At 38.5% G+C, this 25,130-nt stretch overlaps 1 protein-coding gene across 1 annotated transcript in view; it reads left to right on the forward strand.

Annotated features, from left to right (window-relative positions):
- Positions 1–24,909, forward strand: part of MEDAG (mesenteric estrogen dependent adipogenesis) — a 36,915-nt gene extending 12,006 nt beyond the window's left edge. Inside the window, exons 2-5 of the mRNA XM_069080491.1 lie at positions 10,884–10,993; positions 17,375–17,487; positions 19,297–19,582; positions 21,567–24,909. Coding sequence (XP_068936592.1) covers positions 10,884–10,993; positions 17,375–17,487; positions 19,297–19,582; positions 21,567–21,700 — 643 coding nt within the window. The 3' untranslated portion in view covers positions 21,701–24,909. The remainder of the gene's footprint in view (positions 1–10,883; positions 10,994–17,374; positions 17,488–19,296; positions 19,583–21,566) is intronic.
- The last annotated feature ends 221 nt before the right edge of the window (positions 24,910–25,130 follow it).

A 25,130-nucleotide genomic window follows, 5' to 3' on the forward strand; every position in this document is an offset into this window, starting at 1 on the left:
TCTTTCTTTCTTTCTTTCTTTCTTTCTTTCTTTCTTTCTTTCTTTCTCAATTGGGGTTAAGTAACTTGCTCAAGGTTACACGGCCAGTTATTTCTGGGTGTGGTGCTGAGTATCTGAGCCCAGATTTGATCCAGGTCATCCCGACACTGGAGCCAGTGCTCTTACTCGCTGAGCCACCTGGCCGCCCTGACCATCCCTTTTCTCCTCCTCTTTCCTACTAAATTCCTTGGAAAAATGATCTGTTCTCCCTGCCCCAACTTCCTTGCTTCTAAACTACCCTGAAATCTGGCTTCTGATCTCATCATTCAACTGAAACTGCCCTCTCCAAAGTGATCTGTAATCTCTTAATTCCATATCTAATGGCCATTTCTCAATTTTCATGTTTCTCTGGCTCCTATAGCATTTGATAGAGCTGACTACCTTTTCCTCCTGTATTTTTTCTCCTTTCTAGGTTTTCATGACTCTCTTCTCTCTTAATTCTCCTATTTGTCTAATGGCTCCTTCTCTGGATCTTCATGGTACACCTAGAAACTGTGGCTTATCCCTAAGGTTCTCTCCTGGGCCCTCATCACTCTATATCAGGAGTGGGGAGCCTGCGGCCTCAAGGTCACATGTGGCCCTCTAGGTCCTCAAGTGCAGCCCTTTGACTGAATCCAAACATCACAGAACAAATCCCCTTAATAAAATGATTTGTTCTGTAAAACTTGGACTCAGTCAAAAAGCCATACCCAAGGACCTAGAAAGTTACATGTGGCATTGAGGCCACAGGTTCCCCAAACCTGCATACTTTCTCACTTGGTTACCTCATCAGCTTCCATGGATTCAATTATCATCTCTATGATTACAGTTCATAGATTTCTCTATTTATCCAGCCCTAGTTTCTCTCCATAGTACTGGTCCTGCATTTGCACGTCCTTATTGAAAGCTTAGAACTTGATATCCCATAAGGATCTCAAACTCAACAGTCAAAAACAAAACTTGTCTTTTCCCCAAAACACTCCCCTCTTCAAAATTCCCTCTTGCTGTTGAGAGTACCACCATCTTTCCAATCACTCAGCATCACTACCTTTATGTTATCCTCAACTCCTCACTCTCACTCACCCCATACACCCATCATTTTCCAAACCTTGACATTTCTAACTCTAGGACATTTTCCCCATCTGTCTCCTTTACTTCACTCACATAGCCACTAACTTAGATCAGGCCCTCTTAGATGACCTATCACCTGAACTATGGCCTCCTAGTTGGACTTCCTGTCTCATGTTTCTGCTTACTTCACTTCATCCTCAAAGTAATTTTCTTAAAATATAGGTCTGATCATGCCCTCTATTCAAATAACTCCAAAAGCTCCTTTTACTTTCAGGATCAAATATAAATTTCTCTATTTGACGTTTAAAGCTCTTTACAACCTGCATCCTTTATATGTTTCTAGTATTTTAGCACATTATTTCCTGCCACTCACTCTGTGATCCAATCAGACTGGTCTGCTTGCTATTCCTCTCCAATGATGCCCCATCTCCTTTTGTCTCCAAATTGGCTAGCCCCCATACCTCGATTTCTCCTTCCTTGCTTATCTTAGAAACCTTGACTTCCCTCAAGGTTTCTCTAGCAGAACTTTCCTGGACCCTAGGCTACTGCTGACTTCTCTAAAGTTTCCTTCCATCTACTTGGTAAGTATCTTTTATTTGCTTATTTATGTATTTGTTTTCTCTCCCATTAGAATATAAGCTTCATGAGGTTAGGGACTATTTTTGCTTTTTCTTTGAATCTTCAGTGCCTAACACAGTGCCTGATACCTTGTAAGTTCTTAATAAATACTTCTTGATTGATTGGTTATAATCTGTACCATTGAATATTATTACCCACATTAATGAAATCACAGATTCATTGAAGTCAGGTTTTAATAAAAACTGTGAATTTTTCTCTAAAATTTGAGAGAGAGAAATATATTATAGAATCTTTTTTTGTTCATTTATTTCAGTCATGTCTGACTCTCCATGATCCCCTTTGTGGTTTTCTTGGCAAAGATACTGGAGTGGTTTGCCATTTCCTTCTCCAGCTTATTTTACAGTTGAGGAAACTAGTACCTAATACAATGAGTGGCACATAGTAGGAGTTTGACAAATGTTTCTTGTTTTTGTCTTTGGACTTAAGCCAAGCATAGAAAATTATAGCCCCAAAGTACTTTTGGACCAAGTTAAGAGCTGCTTAAGAAGAGACATTTTAATGGATCCTTCTCATCTTTAGCCCTTTGCTTTGATCACTAATGATAGCATCAGCAAATATAATAAATATGAAATACACAGAAGCAATATTTGCATTCTTAATTCAAAAATATTCACTGATTAAAGATTAAAGAATTAGTCCATAATGTAGTCAATCAATTCACATCTAAAATAACCTAAAGCATATAAATGCAGGAAGCCTAGATTGCTACAGGACTTAGCTCTTTGTTCTTCTGGTCTTCATTAATGACTTTTTTCTTAAAGGTCAAATTTCATTAAAATGAACTCTAAGGGCCTGCTTACATTCTTTTGTTTCACTGCCATTTTATTGTGCTGAAAATTGTGCCTTTGTGTAGGGTTCAGAAACCTTTGTACTAAAGAGATTTTTGTTGAATTTGATTGGTATTTAGGTGGGGTATCTGTTTAGTAGGGATTATGCAAACTACTTTCAGTAAACTGTGATCCAATGTTTTATTAATTAGAATTTTCTATCAATGGGCCCAATAACAAGGATATTTTCACTCAGGCCCTGAAAGACACTGAAATGTTTTCTGAATCATCCAAGGAAGATCATTTGTATTTGCATTCTTTGAAAAATACTCTCTATTAACCAGACTATTTGATTAATGAGAATATTCCATTCCCTCTCAGCCATGTCAGAAAAGAGATGAAATTCTATTTTCCATTGAATTGAGCCCCCAAATAGGAGAGGCACATCTTGGTACACATTAAAATAAATTCTGATTAAGAAGCATCCCATAAAATACTAGAGGGAAATGGATATTCTCCCAGCTTCTGATAATTTCTTCATTGAGATTTACCATGTTTTATTCAGCAGAGTAGGTTCAATTTTATCTTTTTCTTCTAAGCTGTGTTCTCATTACAGGGGGTCTTCCTTTTCTGAGTCCCCACGGTTAGGAGGGGGCAATTGTGAAAATTACAGATGGGGGGAAGAAACTCCATATATACAGTATCAGGTGCTTGAAGTGTATCATAGGTTCATGAGGCCTGAGAATCTAACCATTTATGCATGACGTTGGGAAAAATGCATTCTAAGTTTCAACAAACCAATTTACAAACAGACTTTTGGGAATATAGGAGCTTTGTAAGTTAGAGATTTCTTTATTTCAAAGGTCTGATAGAGTGGAAGTCAGGGGTTGTTTAAGGATAGCTAAGGGTCAAGTTTAAATGCATACCAAATATTATAAAAATCAAGAAAAATGTATTAATGGAATAGAATTCTGACGAACAAAAGGGATTTTTTAAACCAAACTGGAAAATACAGTAGCAGGGTCAACCTTGTTCTGACATGGGGGTTGATTTTTCTCATCTCCATTGACCCATAGGCCTGTCTCATAGCAGTCCCTGAGAGCTGTGTGACCTATGAACTACAGGCTCCCCACATAGAGGGAACATCTCTTCAAAGAAGAGCCGAAGGCTATGATTTTCATGTCAAACCCTATAAAGGCAGCCAGCAAGAGACAAATCATTCCAAGTTTTTTCTGCCCATATTTACATGTGGGGAACAAACTGGCTGCATCACGGCCAAGGAGAGTCAGCGTTGTTGGCCATAACCAGCCTGAACCGTGTAGCCATATGCACTACAGTTGGATCAGCCATATGGGGAACTTCCTCAGTGGGCTGGGATGCATGTGGGCCAACCATGCCCATGAATGTGTAGGGGAACAGTCTGTTTGGTTCCATGTAGTTATGGTTTATTTAGTGAATCATGTCCAGAATAAAAGTTATAGACTTTTATATAGGCTATAGAGGGAGCTAGGTGGTATAGTGCCTAGAGTTAGGAAGACCTGAGTGTGAATTCTGCATCCTTACTATCTGTGTGACTCTAGGCAAGTCATTTAACCTCTTTCAGCCTCAGTTTCCTCATCTGTAAAAAATGTTGATAATAATAGCACCCTACCTAACAGGTTTGTAAAAGAGATAATATATATAAAGTACTTTGCAAACCTTAAAGCTATATAAATGATAATTGTTGTATAAGGAGTCCATTTTTGGCCCTCTCCTGTTCAATATTTTTATCAATGACTTGGATTAGTGAATGAATGAATGAATATGCCTCTAGTAAGTCTTAACTGTGTGTCTAAGTGTTGAGAATACAAATATAAAAAGGGAGATAATCCCTATCTTCAAAGTATTTTAATTACAATATGGGAAAACAGCACATGTAGCTGGGGTTGGGGCGGGGTTTGGTTAGGGAAGAATGTTTTGATCTAGAGAGTTGAAGAAATGATGAGTTGATGTATATTTCAGAATTGGTACTGTACTGGTTTGATGAGTGAAATCAAATGGCATGGTTATCTAATTTAAAGATGACAGAAAAGCTATCACAAACACAGATATACCTTGTTTAATGTCATTCATTGGTTTCATGAAAGCATGATGAAAATACCAGGATTAAGGGGGGCAGTTTATTCCATTGGAATAGAACTGATGCAGTTGGAAGGGAACCCTCTGAGTAGGAATACTGAAACCCATAGGAAGTAGGGCACAGTGGGAGAGCAAGGGCCCATTGATTTCAGCAGATGGCCTGAGGAGTTTCAGTGGGGTTTGCTTAGCAAAGTTCTCGTGTGGTGGCGTTGGTTTTATGGGAGGTTGTGGACAAGAGTCCCACAGGATAAACAGCTTGGGTGGGTTGATGAGATCACAGATATAACCATGGATGAAAGTATTGGTGGTAGTCAAGGCAGCTCCTATGCCTATAAAATAGATAACAGAAATGTTCAATTTCCCAGTGGTCCTTGTCATTGTTGAGTCATTTCGATCATGTTGACTCTTTGTGACCCTATCTAGGGTTTTCTTGGCAGAAATCCTGGAGTGGCTTGCCATTTTCTTCTCTAGCTCATTTTATAGATGAGGAAACTGAGGCAGATAGGGGCAAGTGACTTGCCCAGGGTCACACAGTAAGTGTCTGAGTCTAGATTTGAACTCAGAAAGATGAGTCTTCCTGACTCTAAGTCCAGCACTCTATCCATTGGGCTACCTAGCTGCCCCCAGCTTTTCCCAGACACTCTTTTTTTTTTCTAGAATGGAGTGGGAAGCAAGCTTTACTTATTTCAGATGATATTTGCTTCTGCTATCTTTGCTTGCTATACTCTCGTCCAGGACTTCTGAAACTTTTTCCATTCGGGACTCATTTCCACATTTGGGCATCATTCATTGGCTTTGTCATGGCCTGAGGGCACACACAGTGCAAAGTGAACATACCTTGTGTTTGGAACCACAGTGAAGTTTTGGGGAAGTGTTTCTGGAAACACCTCGGATTCATTACACATTTGATTTTTAATTCATTTTTATTCATTGTGCATTCAGAAACCTTTTACTATTGCCAGTTTTTTTTCAACCCCTTATGGGGTCATGACCCACAGTTTAAGAAGTGTTGATCTAATATATACTTTCCTAGGTACTAGAGCAAGCACTCCATGTGAATCTTTGTTTTTTATTTTTTTAATTTAATTTTTTTTGGAGGGGGGAAGGCAAGGCAATTACAGTTAAGTGACATGCCCAAGGTCACATAGCTAGTAAGCATGTCAAGTGTCTGAGACCACATTTGAACTCAGGTCCTCCTGACTCCAGGGCTGGTGCTCTATTCACTGCGCCACCTAGCTGTCCCATCATGTGAATCTTTATGACACTATACGAGGTGATCCTAGATAAATGGCAGCTCCAACCCTAGCCTGTTCTCGTCCAGAGCTCCCACATCTCAGTACTCTTTCTCTAGGTAGCTGGATTCTTTGGCACTTTTATGCCAATGCTGGTTTCATGCCCATCACCTTTCTCTGTAACCTAATAGCTACCCTACTCCCTTGGCACCCTTAAATTCTCCCTCACTAACTTGAGTCAATCCTCACCCCGGCTCCTCCGAATTTAGACAGAGGGAAGAATTGGGCTCATGGGAATGGCTGTAACCATACTTCTTTTCCATCCCTATAACAGCCCATTTTTTTTAAACAAGAATCAAGATTTCATAAGCACTTAACAGGTTGATATAATGGGCTGAAATGAACAAAATTATATGCAAAGGGGATACGTCTATATCTAGGTTAAAACTCAGTTGTACAAAACAAGATGGGTAGCCCTCTGGATTAATAAGCGCTTTATGTGAAGCATGCATGCATACATGTGCACATACACACATAGGCACCCTCCCGTCCCCCACGCTCATGCTTATACCCTTCCAAATCTCTCACATCCATAGGCTCTCCTCCCCCCAAACCACCATCACCACTATCACAAAAACTATTTATAGGTTTTAGTTGATTATGGACTTAAATGACCCAAAGGGCTGCTGGGAAAGTGAATCCAATCTTAGGCTGCATATGGTGCCCAGATCAAGGAAGAAGCATGGTTCAGCACCCATTCTGTGCCTGGCACTCTGCTAAACACTTTACAAATACTGTCTCATTTGGGGGGCAGCTAGGTGGCACAGTGAATAAAGCACCAGCCCTGGAGTTAGGAGGACCTGAGTTCAAATCCAGCCTCAGACGCTTAACACTTACTAGCCGTGTGACCTTGGGCAAGTCACTTAACCCCAATTGCTCTGCCCTCCCCCCCCCAAAAAGCAAAAAAATAAAAGCAAAAAAAAAAAACCTACCTCATTTGATCCTCACAATCCTGGGAGGCAGGTGCTATTATCCCCATCTTGGAGTTGAGAAAACTGAGGCAGGCAGACAGAGGTTAAATGATTTGTCTAGGATCATACAGCTAGTATGTGTCTGAGGCTAGCTTTGAATTCAGATCTTCCTGACTCTAGGTCCTGTGCCACCTGATCATTTTTTCACTAGTCTACCACTTGGACTATGACACTCACTTCAGTGAACTCCAGTGGCCTCCTATGACCTTTAGGATCCAGTGTTAACTCTTAGGATTAGCATTTAAAGGCCTTCACATCCTCATCCCAATCTGTATATCTAGCCTTATTCATATACTCTGTGGTCCAGCTGAACTGGCCTTGCTGTTCCTATTGAGCAGCGTTCTGTCTCCTGTCTCTGCCCTTGTGCCTGGAATGCATTCCCTCTCACCTCCAATGCTTACAATCCCTGGTTTTCCTCAATGTTCAGCTGTAGCCCCAGATCCTTCATGAAGCATTTCCTGATGCTGTTCCCCCTCCCCCCTCAGCTGTTACTGCTTCCCCTTCCTCCAATTAAACTTGTACTTATTCTACCCATGCTGAAATATAAAGATAATAGATGAGAGACTTTCATATTTTTCCTTGTATCCCCAGTGCCTAGTACAGTGCAAGGTGCATCATGGGTGTTGAATAAATGCTTGTTAATCGACTGATTGAATGATCTACTGTATTTTGCATTGGAGTATTTATCTTGTCTGTGTGGAGTAAAGCGTTCGATTCAGGTGTGTCATATTTAGAGCGATGTTGACTTTGACTTTGCACACATCATTTAACCTCTCTGTGCTTCAGTTTCTTCATATTTAAAATGAAGGGGCTGAACCAGATGGCCTTGAAAGTCCCTTCCAGCTCTGGCTTAAATCTTATGAGTTCTGGTATGCACCAGGAGAGAAGAGTCTATAAATGATGTCATTTGAGGACTAGCTAAAGGGACTAGGAACATTTAGCTTGAGAATCTGAGGATAATTGCCTTTAAATACTTGAAGGGTTGTCATGTAGAACAGAAAAAGTATTTTTTTTAAGGCAGCTCACTGGTGCAATGAACCATTTGAGTCAGGAAGATCTAAGTTTAAATCCTTCTTCACACATATACTAACTTGTAGGACCTTGGGAAAGTCACTTAACCTCAGCCTCTGTTTTGTCTTCTATAAAAAGTACTTACTTTACGGGACTATTGTGAGGATAAAATGAAATTATATATATATATATATATATATATGTATATATATATATATAAAAAGCATTCTATGAATCTTAAAATACTATTTGTAGCTAGCTATTAACTATTTTTTTTCATTAGAAGTTATATTGAGAAGACTCTATCAGGTAGCAAACTGTTCTAAATGGTGGAAATTATGTGGACCAAACACATCAGACTTTTCCTCATGCTGCATGGGTTAAAAGCAAAACAAACCAAGCAAACAGAAGATATTAATCACAGAATTATACGGAATTTGAGATTTGCATGGAGATTTAGGGGCTATCTTGCCCAACTCCTATCTGAAAGGATTCTTTACTATTACATATTCTTTATATTTATGCAAAACTCTTTTTAAAAAAATGTGAAGCAAATACAGTTTAATTCCTCTTAAAATCTGTTATGTTTCTGCTAATTTATGAAAAAATTAAATATGATATAAACATAATTTAATGAATTTTTTTAAGGGCAGCTAGATAGCTCAGTGGATAGAGCACAGGGCCTAGAGTCAGGAAGACTCATCTTCATGAATTTAAATTTAGCTTCAGACTCTCATTAGCTGTGTGATCTTAGGCAAGTCACTTAACCCCATTTGCCTCAGTTTCCTCATCTGTAAAATGAGCTAGAGAAGGAAATGGAAAGCCACTCTAGTATCTTAGTTAAAGAAAACCCCAAATGGGGTCACAAAGAGCCAGACACGACTGGAAAACAACTGAACAACAAAAATGAATTTGTTTGTTTTAAAGCAGAGAACTTGGTATTCGGCTCCAGCCCTGTGATCCTCAGAGCAAGTGTCTTCTAGTCATATGTCAAAATGTTGATTCACAGCAGGACCCTCATGTTGCATAATGCTCAGTTTGAACAGTAGAACTGAATGTAACTGTATTCATTGAACTGGGTGTAATTGTATCACAAGCCTTCTGTTGTAGGTCAAGGAAAATAAAAAGGGGTTATTACTCAAAATTTCTGAAAAATTGCAACCATTTTACTCAGCTGTAGATCTATAGTTGCTGCCAACCATTTTGTGTTCTTTTAGGTAAGTATGCTTCATCCTGAAGGACATAAAAATCCACTTGTGGCCTGAGGCCTGAAGTTCCCCATCACTGACAGAGACTTATTCTCTATATAGCCAGAAGGCAGAACTAGGAGAGTCATGTCAGTCCACAAGCATTTATTCAGGGCTTCCTATGTGCCAGACACTGTGCTAAATCCTGGGAAATACAAAGAAATGCAGAAACTTAGTCCCTTGCCCTCAAGGTGCTTACATTCTAATTGGGGGTGGGGGGAGACAGATATACAGTGTAAATGGGAGGTCATCTCCAAAAGAAGGCAGAAAGGGGGCTAGGTAAGGGGGGAAGGACCATACCAAGAAAAGGCCTTTTGCAGAAGGTGGGATTTCATCTGTCTTAAAAGGATTCAGGGGGGCGGTCAGGTAGCACAGTGAGTAAGAGCACCGGCTCCAGTGTTGAGAAGACCTGGAGATCAAATCCCGGGCTCAGACACTTAGCATCCACCCAGAAACACCTGGCCATGTAACCTTGAGCAAGTTACTTAACCCCGATTACTTAGGGGCGGCCAGGTGGCTCAGCGAGTAAGAGCACCGGCTCCAGTGTCAGGATGACCTGGATCAAATCCGGGCTCAGATACTCAGCACCACACCCAGAAATAATAACTGGCCGTGTAACCCTCAGCAAGTTACTTAACCCTGATTGCTATAAAAAAAAAAAAAAGGATTCAGGGAATTTAGGAGGTTGAGGTGAGAAGGGAGGACATTACCCTTTCCATGTGGGGAGGGACCAATTAGTAGGTGTAAGGAGTTGGAGTTGTTGTGTGTGGTTCATTCTCCCAGAGGACCATGGCATCAGGAAGGTGACTTGAAAGTGCATTGGATTTAAGTGAGGGAGGGCTGAGCAAGGTCACCAGCCTTACTTTCTCCTCCACAGCCATGGAGCTCCAGAGTACATCAGAACAGCTAGAGGTAACCCTCCAGGGAGTTGGAGTTACCTTGTTTGGGGAACAAGGAGATAGATGCTGGATTATTAGAGTGGATGGAAGGAAGTTATGTGCAAAAAGACCAGACAGGTACGAAGGAACCAAGTTCTGAAGAGCTTTAAAAGCTAATATTTGATCCTGAAAGAAATAGTGAGTCACAGGAGTTTATTGAGTAGGGGGTAACATAGTCAACTCTAGCCTTACGCTCATCACTTTGGCAGCTGAGTGGAGTATTAATTGGTGGAAGTTACAGAGATACAGATATTTGACTCCAGCATAAGGAAGGATAGCCTAAAAATGAGAGCTGGCTGAAAATAAAATGGCTAGTTTTTCCCCTCTCTGTAAGTCTGGAGGACTACATGTTGGGGATATCGTAGAAGGATTCCAGTATTTGGTAGGAGGATCCCAGCAGTGGAAGAGATGATCTCAGAGGTCAGTCAGTCATTAAACAAGCATTTACTAAGCTGTTTCAATGCGCCAGCTTTGGGGCTATAAAGAAAGATGAAAACATCAAGGTCTTTTCCAGCTCCAGGATTCTAGGATCCAATGAACTTTTAAAATCCTGAAGCAATATTTCTATTTCTTAGACTGTGACACCTTTATTAGGAATAACAGTAAATTTTCAGTTTTAATTTTTTTTCCAGGGGTGAAGGAGGCAAAAGTAAAAGTATGAAAAGTTGATTTTCCCTAATTAAATTTCTTGACTTATATTCAGCACTTTCAAGTTAGGCTGAGTTACTCGTCCCTGCCTTTCATTCAATGTCAGATGACAAGAAGTGTTTCATTTTAAATGATTTGTGCCTTTTCTTTTTTTTTTTAATAGGTATGTGGAACTGACCAACTATTGTGATTACAAAGACTACCGGGAAACGATATTGAGCAGACCAATGCTGTTCTTTATTAACGCCCGAACGGAAGGAGACTGCTCAAAAGGTGGGCTGGTGAAATAGACCATGATGCTTTCATTTTCTATGCTTTATTCCTAACTTGGGTCCTATCATTCGGGGCCACTGGCCACAGCAGAACATGGTTGGTCAGGCAGGAGAATTGGGGCTTGACACAAACTTCAAATTGGCACATTTATGGTTTACAGAGTTGCCCAGAAATCCCAAGGCAGGGGCCAGGGAGTTAGGATCTGTTATGGTCATAAGGAGGGGAAAGGCCTCAGAGGAGAGCAGAAGGGGCCATTTGAAGGTAAAACAATTAGGAGCAAAGCACTCTAAAGTGTTCCAAATCAGGGACCCTTTGTCTCTTTTTCTACCCTCCTCTTTTATCCTATCTGGGACAGCTATATGATGTAATAAATAGTGATGACCCAGGAGTCAGGAGGACTTTAGTTTAATTTAAATCCAGCCTCAGACACTTACTGGCTATGTGACCTTGGGCAAGTCACTTCACCCTGTTTGCCTCAGTTTCCTCATCTGGAAAATGAGCTGGAGAAGGAAATGACAAATCACTCCAGTATTTTTGCCAGGAAAATCCCAAATGGGGTCATGAAGAGTCAGACATGACTAACTGAAAACTAAAAACCAAATCCTATGTTTTGCAAAGGGAAAATGGACTCAATTGGTAAAGAAAAGATGACAGAGAACAAGAATGAGCAGTGGGGGTTTTGATAGGTTCTGTGCTGTGGTTTTCAGATTTGTTTTTTAAACCATTCTATATATTGCCATTGTTGATGAATTAGTTGACAACCAACTTAATTAGAATTCTAATATGAAAATCTTTCTGATTTTTCTTCTTCAATTGCTATTTCTCCAGAGTCTCTTGGTGTAAGTATAACATAGGACCAAAACTCAAGATTTGGAAGGGAATCAAGAGTTTAAACTGTCCTTGTAATTTTACAGTTGAGGAAACTAAGGCCCAGAGAGGTTAAGTGTTGTTATTTAGTCAATTAGGCATATGTGTGACACTATTTGGGGTTTTCTTGGCAAAGATACTGTTTTGCCATTTCATTCTTCAGTTCATTTTACAAATGAGGAAACTGAGACAAACAGGATTAAGGGTCACACAGCTAGTAAGTGTCTGAGGGTGGATTTGAACTCAGGTCATCCTGACTCCTGGCCTGGCACTCTATCCCTTGCATCACCTAGCTGTCCAAGGTTAAGTGACTTGCCCCAAATCACTTAGCTAATAATAAGATCCTAATAATAGGATCCAAAATCAGGGCCTGTGACTTTGAGCCTAGTACTTCCTTGTTCAAAATTCCAAGGTGGGCAGTCTCAAGACCTTATACTTGCTTTCAGATCACCGTTTTACATTTGGTGCAAGGTGGAAAGGGATGATGTATCACTTCTAAATAAAACCCATAAAACATTCATTCTCATTGAGATTCTTGAAACTCTCTCTCCATTTCATAATTCACCACTCTAATGCTTTCTCTGCTGGAGAGACATCAGAGGCAGGGAACAGAACCCTCTATAAGGAGCAATTCCTGTTAGCAGAGCTTAGTTGCTAAGGCTGTTTGGCTTGATGATGACCAGAAAGCCAGAGATTTCTGTCGAGCTGTAATTCACATATATATCAAGTCCACCCCCTGCCTAACTCTCTCAGGAGGAAACTAAAGAACAAATAGAAGGCCTTTGCCACGTTAGCATCAGCACTGGAAGTACGGGCAGAGACACATAGGACCTGTCAAAAATGCAGAGCTGTGTGAAATCTTGTTAGAGGAGATTTAGAAATCAGGGTGTTGAATGAGCTTGCTGGGCTTTTTTAGGGGTTGCTGTAGGAAATTAATGTGCTATGAGAAAGCCCTTAATGGCTGACACAGCTTTGTGTACACCTAGGCAGCTTAGCTGAGTGGTCAAGGCAAAGGAGGCAGATGCTGCCCTGTGAGAGAGCAAGAGGTCTCTGGCTTTCAGTCATTCAAATTTATTGGCTATTAATCAATCAGATTCATTGAAAAACTTGGAGTACTTCAAATGGGTATACCTGGCCCAAGAATTCTGACCCCAAACAGAAACAACAATTTCCAGGACTGCTAAGGTCTATGTATGCTTTATATATCAGATGATATGAGGACTATGTTTTTCCTCTTTAAAATATACTCTAAATTTCATTCTTAAAAAAATATTCTGATGGTTTGAATTTGGACTTGGAGTAAGCATTTTCATTCAAAAAGGACAGAAGTCTAAAGGCTCGAGGGATATGCTGTTGGAGGGGTTTGGGCTCTTAACTAATTCTGTGTCCACTTGGGACTTCTTTATCCATGTGAGAGATTAGGAGAGAGAACTTTTTTCAAGAAACACCAAGGTTATAAAATGAAGACTTTCCTAAATTCCTTATTTTAAAACCTTAATGTCTCAGTAAAACGTAGTAAGCTCCTTGAGGGCAGGGAATTTTTCACTTTTTTTTCCTTTGGGCCCTTAGTACTTACTACAGCATCTGCTACATAGTAGATGCTTAAAAATACTTGCTAAATAACATGAAATAGAGAAGAGATTCAGTCTTTCCTTGATTATGTTGCCTCCCAAGTACAAGATTCAGCAACAAATTCTTAACTGAGACCATAGACTTCAGCCTTTAAAATAGTGATTTCTAAACCTCATTTTCTTTTTTTTCTTTTAAACTTAAATACAAAATGAGAAAAAAATTGCCATGTACACAGTAGAACAAAAGAGAGGATTCACTATAAAAGAATACATTTCCATTTCAATAAAACCTATATAATAACTATTACACATTGTTTTCAAAGCTGCCCACCTTTTCATTGCTTCCTTGTAGGTTTTCTTTTGTTCTCTGCTGTGCACTTTTTGCTTCATTTTTTCTCCTTCCTTTCCACCCCCCAAAGAATGCTACAATCAAGCCCATATTTATGTGTATATATATAATATGTATTTATATACACATATATACATAGATATCTATAAACATACATATATAATATATACATAAACACTCATACACACATAAAAATATATATTTGATCATACTATACTTATTTACACTTGTCATCTGTTTCTCTAAAGGTGGATAGCATCTTCCTTCATAAGTCCAATTCTTTTCATGTTTTTCTAAATCAACCAGCTCATAATTTCCTACACCACAGCAATATGCCAGCCCAATCAATCCTACCTGAGAGATTGTCTGTGAAAGTTTCTCCCCAATTTGTTGCATTCCTTCTCTTCTTGGCTGCATGGGTTTTATTTATACAAAAAAAATTTAATTTAAAATAATCAAAATTATCCATTTATACTTCAACAATGCTTTCAAAGATCTAATACTACTGCTTCCTTTACATCTTGTCGCCTGGTTTCTTTGAAGCTCTTGACTTTTTGTTCTTCCAAATGAATTTTGTTATTATTTTTTCTGACTTAGTAAAATAATTTTTTAGCAATTTAATTGGGATGGCATTACATAGATGGATTAATTAGGTAAAATTGTCATTTTAAAAATAATGTTGGCTTTACCTAGCCATAAACAATAAATATTACTTCAACTATTTAGATCTGACTTCATTTGAATAAAAGTATTTTATGTTTATGTTCATATAGTTCTTGTGTCTGTTTTGGCAGGTATACTCTCAGCTATTTTATAGTATCTAGTTATTTTAAATGGTCTAAAACAATATTGGATAATATTGTTGATACAGTGTAGTTTCTCTATTTTTCTCTTTTGATTAAATCTATTCTATCTTTAACTTTGTCTTTCTGCTTTTTTACATAATAAATTCTACTCCTGACTTTTATTTTATTTTTGTGTGTATCTCTCATTTTTATTGCATTTCCTGAAAGTAACATATTGTTGAATTAAAATTTTTAAACAGCTATCAGTTTCCATTTTATGGGTAAATTCATCCCATTCCATTTTAACCTATAATTACTTGTTGTATATTTTCTTCCTTCCTATTTTTCCTCATTCTCCTTCTTACTCTATTTCTATCCCTCCTCTGCTTTACTTCTATTGTATACCTTGCCCTCCTATTCCTTAAGCTATCCACCCCTTCAAGAGTCCCTCCCTTAGCCTCTCCCTTCAACCTGTCCCCTTGCCCTCTTATTTCTTTCTGAGTTTAGAAGACTTTTTATACTCTTGTAGAGATACATGTTCTTCCCTCAATGAGAGTAAGGTTTTAGTACTACCCACTCTCCCCCCTACTAGCTTCTTCTTTGTATCAGTTTTTCTTTTATGCCTCATTTGTTTGAGATAATTACTTCTTTTTATCTCTTCCTGTACAGTTTTATTTTTTTTAGTATCACCATAATACTCAGTTCAGCTCAAGACTTTCTTACAGACTACCCAAATAATGATAGTCATAAAAGAACTGATATTATTTTCATGTATAAGAAGTAAACAATTTGACCTTGAGAACTTTGTAATTGGTTTTTAATGTTTGCCTTATTTTTCTCCTGGATGTTATATGTCGAATTTTCCCTTAAGTTTTGCTCTTTTTGTCATAAATACCTGAAAATCTTTCAGTTCATTAAATGTCCATCCATTTTTTTTTTCATTCAGGATTATACTTAATTTTGCTGGGTAATTTACCCTTGCTCACAACTAGATGTCTTTTGCCATATGAATACAGTATTCTAAGACCAGCAATCCTTCAATGTAGTAGCTGCTATGTCTTGTGTAATCCTTACTATAGCTCCATGATATTTAAATTGTTTTTTTCTTGTTGTTTCCAATATTTTCTTCCTAACCTGGGAGCTTTGAAACTTAGCTATGATATGTCCCCATTAGCTTTCCTCCTGGGATGTCTTTCAGGTGGTGATTGGTGGATTTTTTCTATTTTTTTCTATTTTTGCTTTGCCTTCTTGTTCTAGAACTTCAGGGTAATTTTCCTTGACATTTTCTTGTAATATTGTATCAAGATTCTTTTCTTTAATCATAATTTTCAAGTAGTCTGACTATCTTTATATTATTTCTCCATCTGTTCTCCATATCAGTTGTTTTTCTGATGTTTCACATTCTCTTCTATTTTTTCATTCTTTTCTTTTGTTTTATTATTTCTTGGTGTCTTAGAATGTAATTAGCTTCTCTTTGTCCCATTCAAGTTTGCAAGGTTTTGATTCTCTATTATTCTCTGTATAAGTTTTTGATTCTCTATTTCAAGTTGGTTGACTTTCTTTTCATAAATTTTTTAGATTGCTCTTATTTTTTCCTAATTTTTCCTTGATCTCTCTTATTTGATTTTTAAAGTCCTTTTTAAGTTCTTCTAAGAACTCTTTTTGTGCTTGGGATCATTTGATGTTTCTCATTGAAAAAGGAGTGACTTTTTTAGCTCCTTATCTTCCTCTGAATATGAACCCAGATCTTCTCTATCCCCACAGTAGCTACCTATGGTTGGGTTCCTTCTCCTTTGTTTACTCATTTATTTATTTTTGTTTTTAGCAGCTATCAGTATAATCAAGTTCTAATCCCAAGGTATAGGAGTGATGTCTCAAGCCTCAGGTCTTTCTTACTGTTATTTTCTGAGGTCTTTCCTGGGGCTCAACCTTGGGCTATCTTCTCCACTCCTAAACCAATGGTAGGACCCCCAGACACACTGTCCTACAAATGACTTTGCTCCCTCTGGTCGCTCTAGTGGCTGCCACCTACAGCTGTTCTCTCTCCCCTGGGACTGAAACCAAGGGACTTTGCTCCTCACAGGGTCAGGATAGTCAGTCCCGATAGTCAGCAGGGTCCCCGCCCTTGTACTATTCCCTCACTTGGTGTATGCTAACTCATTCTCTCCCACAGCAGCAGCAGCTAAATCCTGAATCTCATCTGGTCAGCACAATATGTGCTTGGTGTCCCGCAACAGTGGAAGGTCCTTGAATCTTCTCCTCAGTTGTCAGACCCTGAAACTGTTCCTGAGATGAAAGTTTCTAAGGCTGAGGCTGTCTCCTAACCCCAGCTGACCCCAGGGCAGAATTAGCCTGGAGGTGTTTGCACTTCACTTAGCCTGAACCTGGTCCAGTCTTTCATGGGGGTCTTCTCAAGTTTCGTAGGAGAACAACTGTTTTGCCCTGACTTTTGTTTGTTTCCACTGCTCCACATTCTCTCTGAGGTGTGGTTCTGTCTTTTTCTGTGGAGGAAATTTGGAGAGACAAAATTTTTCTGACCTACTCCACCATCTTCCCAGAATCTTCTCCTTCTAAACCTCATTTTATGACACTCCAGTCTGTCTCAAAAGGTATTGTAGAATTCCAAAGGGATATTAATTTTTAATTAAAATACATTAACAATGTTATTCAGAATGGGGTGAGAGCAAGAGGTATGTCATAAAATCATACAACTGCAAACGCGTTGGGAAGTATGGCTTGGTGGATTGTGCAGGAATGTGTTTATGTAAAAGATGAGAAATCATCTCTAAACTGTGCTTCCTACTTTTAGAAAAGACATATGCATTTCTTGTGAATACACGACACCCCAAGGTCAGAAGACAGATTGAGCATGGAATGGATACAGTCATTTCCTCAGTGATTGGAGAAAGCTACCGACTTCAGGTAAGTTTTGAATTGTCTGAATTCAATGCTACTAAGAATTAGAGACAGCTCAGTTGTGCAGTAAAGTGCCAGGCCTGGAGTCAGGAGGACCTAAGTTCAAATCCAGCTTCATACATTTAATAGCTGTGTGACCCTGGGCAAGTCACTTAATCCTATTGCCTCAGTTTCCTCATCTGTAAAAATGGACTGGAGAAGGAAATGGCAAATCATTCTATTATCTTTGCCAAGAAGACCCCAAATGGGATCACAAAGAGTTAGACACAACTAATTGACAAAACAAGAATTAGAAAGAGAGAGAACGCCACTTGTAGAAACAGTAAAGGATAGGTTGTCAGGAGGCCTGGTTCTTGTCCTAGGGCCTTAACTTATTATGTGGTCTTTAATTTTTCAGTATCTCTGTTTTGCCACCTGAGATTGGTGGTGATAATTCCTTTCTACCCAATAGAAATCATATGAGCTTAAATGAAATGTGGACATCTTAAGCAGTTAATACTTCTTAGAAGAAAAGTAATATGAATTAAAAAAAATAGTTTTTTAAAAGGCTGAACAGAAGGAAGATGGGATAGTAACATCTGTCACTATTTCACTATTTAGTGAAATTCACTGAACAGTGACTCTAGTGTCACTATTTCAAAATAAATTCTAGTACTGAATAGTAGACTTAGTTTTAAGGAAAGCACTATAATAAAAGCAGGGAAAAACATATTCTCAGGGATATGCTTTCCTCCAGCAAAACGCAGTTTTCCGTTTTAGGACACACCTGATTTTGATAAACAAAGAGTCATGAATAGCCAAGAAAGTAGCATCACCCAATTAAGAATCACGTCTTCAGAACTTGACTGTATTATGATAACTGATATTTCCACAGGACTTTATCATTTACTAAGCACTTTCTACAATTGATCTCATTTGACCCTCACAATACCACCACTGTGAGGTAGGTGGGATAGGTGTTATTGTTAACATATTTTTACATATGTGGAAGTAGAGACTCAGAAAAGGCCAAGTGACATATCCAAGGTCAAAGGAGTGGAAGAGAGGGACTTTAAAATAATATTAGCAGTTAACATTTGCAATGGGCTTTACATATATTATCTTCTCCAGTCCTCACAACAACCTAGTAAGGTGGTTGCTATTAGTCTCCCCATTTTAGAGATGAGGAAACTGAGGTTGACAGAGGTTGAAGGACTTTGCCAGTTTTTAAATTTTCTTTTTGTAGAAAGGAATTATCATCCTCAATCTTAGGTTGGCAAAACTCAGGCACAGAAAAAATTTGGATTTGAACTCAGGACTTTTTGACTTAGAATCAAACTCAATACACTGTAAGACTAAGAAGCTACATTTGACACTCCGCCACCCCGGTTTTCTGATTACAGGGGTGCTCTTTCCTCTATACTGTAGACTTACTATTAATCCATTTGATGATTAATAATTGTAACAATAAAAATGGTACACGATACAAAGGCTGAATAAACTGGCTTTAAGTTGGAACACAATAGATGGTTCAGCTACATGAGTCTAATCTTCTAGTCTCCTAACCCCTAAATCTTACTAGTATGGTATTGTGGTCTAGGAGAAGGTTTTTTGCTTAGTGCAAACATCCCTAGGCTGTAGGCTTCCAAATTCTTAAGAAATGCATTCTTAAGAAATGGGGACACATACAAAGATTGACATTTTAAATACCCCAAATTATGGGAGAGTAGAGATAATATGATATTGTTTTACTTTTTTAAAAGACATCTTTACATGTCAACATTTGGGTGGATATTTATGGAGGTTAAAGAAATATTTTTCTCTCTTTTTTTATAGTTTAATTTTCAAGAAGTGGTCAAGAAGTTTTTTCCTCCAGGAAATGAAGTGGTTAATGAAAAAGACTTGAATTTTGTGTATGAATTCAAAGCTGATGCCTTGTTTGATTTCTTCTACTGGTTTGGCCTCAGCAATACCACCATTAATGTTAATGGAAAAATCCTGAATTTGTCTAGCACTAGTCCAGAAAAGAAAGAGACAATAAAGTTATTTCTGGAAAAAATGAGTGAACCTCTCATCAGAAGAAGCAGCTTCTCAGATAGGAAATTCAGTGTTACTTCCAGAGGTATGTTAGCAATCTTAAAACCTAGTTTTATTTTATTTTATATTTTTTACCTTCTGGGATCTTAAAAATTACATAAAGATGCAACTGTTATGGGTAATGGGAACCAATTCACTGGAAAAAAACCAATGCTTATTGGCTGGAGGGAAAAGTATGATACAGAAAACAACAGGTTTGGGAAAGGTTTACCATCTTCCCTTTTCTTTTTGTAAAATGTAGACTGTATTCCCTTCCCTTCCCTTCGCTTTGCCTTGTTGGTCACAGTAGTATTTTACCTTTCCTACTTAGGAGAGGTAGTTGAGGGTCTTGTTAGAGGGCTGTTGTAGGTCTTGATAGAGCCTTCCTTTTTGCCCTAAAAGTGTATGGTGAGCAAATATCCAGGATAAGACTGGAGGCTAGTGGAGGAAACTCTGTCTTCATGGCCACTCCAAAATGGAACAACTCTAGAGGAGCTGTTCCAGTCTGCCCTGACCCAACAGCTATCATTTATAGAAACTATGACTGTAACTGAGAAGGTGGAGAGGAAGAGAGCAAGTCTCACAGTCAGGAGAAAATAGGTTCTAAATATTTCTTCTGATACTTACTGGCTGTGTGACTCTGGGCAACTATCTTGCACTATAAAGGATGAGGAGAGAATAAGTGTTTATACAGAGCCTACTATGTGCCAGGCACTATAAATATTATATTTATATATAATAAATATATATAAATATGTAAATAGATTTATATATGTATATATAAATATATATAAAAACTATAAGTAAAATATAAATAAGCAGTACAAATATTATCTCATATGATCCTCATAACAATCTGGGAGGTCGGTGCTATTATGATCCTCTTTTTACCATTGAGAAAACTGAGGCACATAGAGGTAAAGTAATAATAATTTGTGTATTATAAAATAATTTCAGTCATTTTCAACTCTTTGTGACCTCATTTGGTGTTTTCTTGGCAAAGATACTGAAGTGGTTTGCCATTTCCTTCTCCGGCTCATTCTACAGATGAGGAAACTGAGGCAAACAGGTTAAACGACTTGCCCAGGGTCACACAGCTACAAAGTGTCTGAGGCTGGACTTGAACTCATGAAGATGAAGCTTCCTGATTCCAAGCCTAGTGCTTTATCTACTGTGCCACCTAGCTGCCCATAATATCAATAATAATAATGATAATAACAGCTAACATTTATAAAGTGCTTACGATGGTTCAGGCACCGTGCTAAACACTTTATAATTATCTCATTAGATCCTAACAACAACCCTGGGAGCTAGATGCTGTTATGATCCCCATTTTACAGATGAGGAAATTGAAGCAAATGGAGGTTAAGTGATTTGCCCAGGGTCACATAGCTAGTAAGAATGCAAGGCTCTATTTGAACTCAGTTCTTCCTGACTCCAAGCCTAGTACTCTATCCATTGTGTTCACCTAGCTGCCTCAGTGCATTGTAAGGTGATCAGCATTGGTAGAGGGAGTTTGCTCACTGGAGGTTTCTTATACCAATGAATCAGTTCTGGTCTCTCATCACAAAGAAGTCACTAACATGTAATTCGATGCTTAAGCCGGCACAAAGTCTTGAAGTCACTCACCCGGTTTGAGGACTGATTGTTCAGGGAGCACCTTTGGGAATGAGTTTCTTGCTCTGGGCTATAGCTCTGAATGGTTCTCCTAGTCCCAACCCCCCCTCTCAAAAAAGGGCACACTTTCTGGTCACCAGGCAAAACCCGGTGACAGTGTGTCTAAGCCATTCATTATAAATTCATCTCCGCCACTGAAAAAATTATCACAAGCATGTGCTCTCTTGACCAGACATGTCGTCTTTGTACACAAAGGACAGAATATTAAAAAAAATTATCTCCTGGGTTTTTCAATAAGTCTGGGTCCTTCTTTTGTTGCTTCCAGTTACTGTCATATGTGAGGACCTCTAAGACATGTTTCTGTGTCCTCAGTTTCTGTACAGTGAAACCATCCCTCCTTTGCTGTTTTTCAGGCTCCATAGATGATGTTTTTACCTGCAGCCTGTCACCTAGATCATCTTTGACAGATCCTCTTCTAGCAGAATTTCCAATTTCAGCAGTCCTGGAATCCGAAGAGAGACCCAACAAATTTATCCGATTTGTGTAAAATTGTTGGAGTTTGTTTTGGAACTGAAAAGTGTGTGCCTAGACTTTGTGGTCATAGGCGGGGGGTGGTGGTAAGAGAGGACCTTCCCTCACTTTTTATCCTCTTTTGTTTCCTTAAGAGAGGTCAGGCCCTCTCCATCCACCTTCATTAGACCCCCATAGAGGGGCTTTAAAAAAAATTTTCTACAAGATGTGATGACCCAGCAGCTCTGACAACCAAATCATTTTAGAGACATGCTCACCAGGGTTGAGGGCATTCTCCTTTAGGCCTGTGGAGGAAGCTGTGCTTTTACCTGCCACAGCCTGCTTTTCTACCTTGTGACAGTACAACTTGGCAAGCATCAGAGCTAGGGGCATTCCTGCCGTGCCAGACAAAAAGAGCAGTGAATTTGCCCAATAACTGGGAACATTGCTACTTTAATCCCAACCTAGCAGGCTTACAGTAACCACTATGGTGATTGGTGCTCTGGCCTTATAGCCCAAGTGTGATAAATTCCTTAGCACCAAGAACTGAGAGTTTGTCTTCCATGTTGCTCATGTAAAATATCCAAGCTTATATTCTTCTGGAGGGTTAGTTAGTTTGATGAAGAAGGTAACTGTACCCCTGTCTGGAATGTGAACTCCTCAGATCCTCCTAGGTTCAAAGTGACCTGGGTAGCCTGGGAGCTGGTATAGTAAAGGAAGAGGAATGTTGGATTTGGAGACAGTCAATTTGCATTCAAGTCATAGTTCTGCTTAGTATTACCACTTGTGTTGTGACCTCCTCTGGACCTCACTTTTCCCATCTGTAAAGGGAGGAGGTTGGATTAGGTGACTTCTAAAACCTTCCAGCTTAAAATATTTGATCTTGAAATCCTATGAAGCTGGATGATATCCAATACTGAGCTGTGAAGGTAATGAATACTTAAATTTCCTCCTTCATTCACAACAGTGCATGATTGTTATTTTTGCACTTTGAAAGAGCTGGTAGCAATTTGAGTACTAGAAACAGAATGGAAGAAGAGTTATCTTTACCGCAATGCTTTTTAACAGCAAAAACAAACAAAAAACCCAAACAAAAACAAACAAAAAAATTTGCACTTTCTAGCTACCTTGAGATTTTTAAGAGTTAAGATCAGTCCAATCCAATAACCTTTTATTAGGAACTTTCTGTGTGCCAGGTACTGTGCAAAACACTAGGGACACAATTAATAAAGAGAAAGAGTCCCTGTTCTCCAGGAAGTTACAGTCTAAAGTGGGAGAAAATAGATAAAAGGAGGAAGGAATGGGGGGGGGGTGCAGGAGACAACAGGAGGTACTTGGTGCAGGGACATCTTGTTCCATAGAATTGAAACCAGGCAGGGTAGCAGATGCATAGATCTGACTGTCTGCCCTCTATAAAGGAAGACATTGGGAGGGGTTTGGTACTCTGCCCTCTAGCCCTCCCATCAGAGGGGAGAGTAGGATGAGGGAAGTAATATTCATCAAGGCTTGAGTTAGCAGCAAGGCGGTAAGATTAGAAGTGATGAATTTATCCTGGGAGGGACTTGAAACCAGGCAGAGCAGAGGATGCAACCATCTTAAAGATTAAAAAAATCAATCATCAGCAACTACATAGATAAATATTGTTATAGAAGCTCGTAATGAAAAAACGCTTGTGTTCAGGGCATAATTTTGTTTAAAAATTTTTCTATAATCCATTGGCTTTCTTTTGCCAAGTTGGACACTCTGGATAACATTACTGATAGTATGTTGTTGCTGTTGGTACTTTAAATGCACTCAGCTGAGTGCAATTAAATGATTTTTCTTAGCACTTAATATGATAACCATTAAATTGGCTGCCCTCCTTCCCACTGGATTGATTATTTAGCAAATATCTACTGAGTGCCTTTTATGGGCAAGGCAGTGTGTTGGTGACTATCTTACTCCTTTAGTGACTTGATCAAACTCCATGTGTTTCTTTGTGGTTCTCGAACAGTTGGTGACCTTTTTGACTTGATGGGAAATTAAAGAACCAGGAGAAACATTTTTCGGAATGGGATTAGCAGGTAGAAGCAAAACAAGATTTGGAACTCCATGACAATGGGTCTTTAGGGGAAACTGAAAGAAAATGGTATATAATAACCAAAGGGGATAATTGCTCTTCACAGAATTCTAATGGAATTGTGCTTTCATTTGTTTGCTGAAGTTTAAAGTCTTTAGTACTTGAGAAAAAAACAGAAGTTTCGGTTTAATTTAACAAACATTTATTAAGAACAAACAAACAAAAAAAGATCATGCTATGTGCTGGGCACTGTTTTAAGCACCAGGGATACAAAGACAAAAATGAAACAATTCTTGCCCCCAAGGAGTTTATATTCTACTGTATTGAGCAAAGCATAATCTAAAAGAGATGCATTCATTATTTACAATTATATTCGTACAGTTTTCCAGTTATTATAATGATGAAAACTATTTTCAGTAAAAGATTACCTTTCTTCAAAATTTAAAGAAAAATAGGAAAAAAAATAAGGTCATAGATTTAAAGGTAAAAGGATCTTTATGTGTAACCCCCTTCATTTTACAGGGGAAAGAGAAAAACCTATGATATGCCAGGCACTTTACAAACATTATCTCATTTTATTCTCACAAATAAAACCCTGTGAAATAAATACTATTATTATCCTCATTTTATAGTTGAGCCTGGGCCTGGAGGCAGGAAGACTCATTTTCCTGAGTTCAAATCTAGCCTTAGATACTTACTAGCTATGTGGCCCTGGTCAAGTCACTTCACCCTGTTTGCCTCAGTTTCCTCATCTGTAAAATGAGCTGGAGAAGAAAATGGCAAACAGCTCTGGTATATTTGCCAAGAAAACCCTGGATGGAGTCACAAAGAATTAGAATGACTGAAACAATTTAATAACAACAACACAACAAAAAGTCAACAGTGATCTAAGGGGCCTTAGTAATATTTAAGTAATCTAACTAATACCTTAGACAGAAAAATCTGTAATACATGGGACCTGGCACAATGTATCATCAACCTTGCAGAATATATTCTAATCACTTTTGCCAAGGCTATTAGATGTAACAACAATAGGCTGACAACTGAGTTTGGATGGTCCACTTTTTCCTCTGTTATCTATACCAACCACGCAGTATTTGACTGTTACTTAATAGCGACCAGTTGTTCATTTTTTGAATGTATATTGTATCTTGTATACTACTTATGATTAAATAATGAAATAAAAATTCACATTCTTTTTTCACTTGATTCAGAACTAACCTTGGTACCTAAACAATGGGAACACCTTTGAACTCAAAGGTCAAATAGTTTCCTTTTCTTGTCCTCCTAGAGAAAAGAAAAGAAAGTTCTTGAATACCTGTTGAAAGTCAGATGAAAAGAAAACAATTAAAAAGCTCCAAAATGTTCTATTTTAAAACTGCACTAAGACTTTTTGGGACACACTGTA

This window comes from Petaurus breviceps, unplaced genomic scaffold, assembly GCF_028583685.1.
Source record: "Petaurus breviceps papuanus isolate PSGF00001 unplaced genomic scaffold, PetGlider_PUasm1.0 91133, whole genome shotgun sequence".
In the NCBI taxonomy this organism is placed as follows: domain Eukaryota; kingdom Metazoa; phylum Chordata; class Mammalia; order Diprotodontia; family Petauridae; genus Petaurus; species Petaurus breviceps.